Here is a 1,758-nt window from a genome sequence, read left to right on the forward strand (position 1 = left end):
GTGTGTGTGTGTGTGGCTGTATTTATAGTACGAATTTCGAATGTTTTTGCAATCAGCCCTGAGGACACTGCAGGTAGTGGTCACTAGAGCGCACAGCATTATAATTATAATTACATATATATATATATATATATATGAATGTGTTTGTGTGGCATGTGTTATACTTTATATTCCTTCTACATATATATATTTTTAAATATATATATAAAATAAAAATATCTCTCGCTATATATATCCGTGCGTGAGATGGCTATACCTACCCCCACACATACAATGGTGTATGTGTATATAGTCTCACACCCATGCCCCTTGCCATGCCTGGGGCTATAGTTCTTCTGTTCACCACAGTCGACTGAACATACCAAATCTTGTCAAGGTAGTGACTACCAACAGGTGGGGCCATTTGGGTTTTAGGGTTTGGGCCCGTACTGACCTTGATCCAACCCTAATATGGGGTGTGTTTACCTACCTTACTCCGGAGCAGATCTATTTATAGACACCGGGGTGCGACACAGCGAGTGGAGCCAAGACTTCAGTCTGGACATGCCCGGGACTAACGGGGCGGTCTCATTGCTCCCCACGGGTGACTACATGCGAGGAAAAGTCCGGTACGACCTGACAGTCCAGATATCTATGGTAAACTCAATCAGCCGCATGGTGACGGTTAAACCAAGGTGTGTGGGGTTGTGAGGTTACCTTCTGGTGTATTTATAACCAAGTTATGTGTGTGTGTGTCTACGTGTGTATGTTGTATGTGTGTGAATGTCCACTTTGATGTTGTATCTGTATGAGTGCTTGCATTGGTGTTGGCTTATTGTCAAATGTCTCTGTAGTGCGGTATGTGTGAATGTCCACTTTGATGTTGTATGTGCGTGAGTGTGTGCATTGGTATTGGCCTATTATCAAAATGTCTTTGCAAAGTTATCTGTGTAGTTGCGTGCCACATGTTCACTTTTTTTGTTCATCATGTCTAAATATGGACTCAGGTCGCTGTGACCAGGATTGACGTTTATGCTTGTTTTCATCAGGCTGGTGTGTGATATACATGCAAGCTTACGGTTGATATAACACTCACTCACAAACACTCCTTGAGCGGACTGATTCCCACTGTTCTTCAATACCAAATCTACAACTCATGTATGCCAGTGTGTAATTATTTAACATCAGTTTATGCACAACATATATATGGAAACAAATAAAACATCACAGCATATAAAACACATAAAACGTCAGAACATATAAAATATATAAAACATCACAACATATAAAACGCATAAAACGTCACAACATTTAAACATATAAAACATCACAGCGTATAAAACATATAAAACATCACAACATATAAAACATATAAACATATATACGAAACTGCGTATGCAATTATCAGTATTTAATCCATAACACATCTATATAACGTGTATACATAGATCTGTATGTATACCACCGGCTGCCTGATTTCCTTATATGTACATCTCATCCCTACCAACCGACCTACCTACCTACCACCACCAGATTTGTCATGTGCAATCTCACGCACCAAGCCCTGCAGATTGCCACAACCGTTGGTACCAACTTTGGGGCGCTGGTAGGTATACCTGACGATGAGCATAGTCTGACTATAGCACCACACGAAGAAGCTCCATGGTTCTGCAGTGAAGCTGCAGGATCACTTATCCAGGTAAATGCGGTAGTACGAACACTTGTCTGGTATGTCTACGAGTATATATATATATATATGTATGTATATGTATGTATATG

At 40.3% G+C, this 1,758-nt stretch overlaps 1 protein-coding gene across 1 annotated transcript; it reads left to right on the forward strand.

Annotated features, from left to right (window-relative positions):
- Nucleotides 1-450: 450 nt before the first annotated feature.
- Nucleotides 451-674, forward strand: SARC_15418 (hypothetical protein; the record flags this gene model as incomplete). Its single annotated transcript, XM_014290462.1, has 1 exon — nucleotides 451-674. A coding segment is annotated over one exon (224 nt), but the record flags the coding sequence as incomplete, so codon positions are not given.
- Nucleotides 675-1,758: the final 1,084 nt, after the last annotated feature.

Source organism: Sphaeroforma arctica, assembly GCF_001186125.1.
Source record: "Sphaeroforma arctica JP610 unplaced genomic scaffold supercont1.6087, whole genome shotgun sequence".
Lineage (NCBI taxonomy): Eukaryota > Ichthyosporea > Ichthyophonida > Sphaeroforma > Sphaeroforma arctica.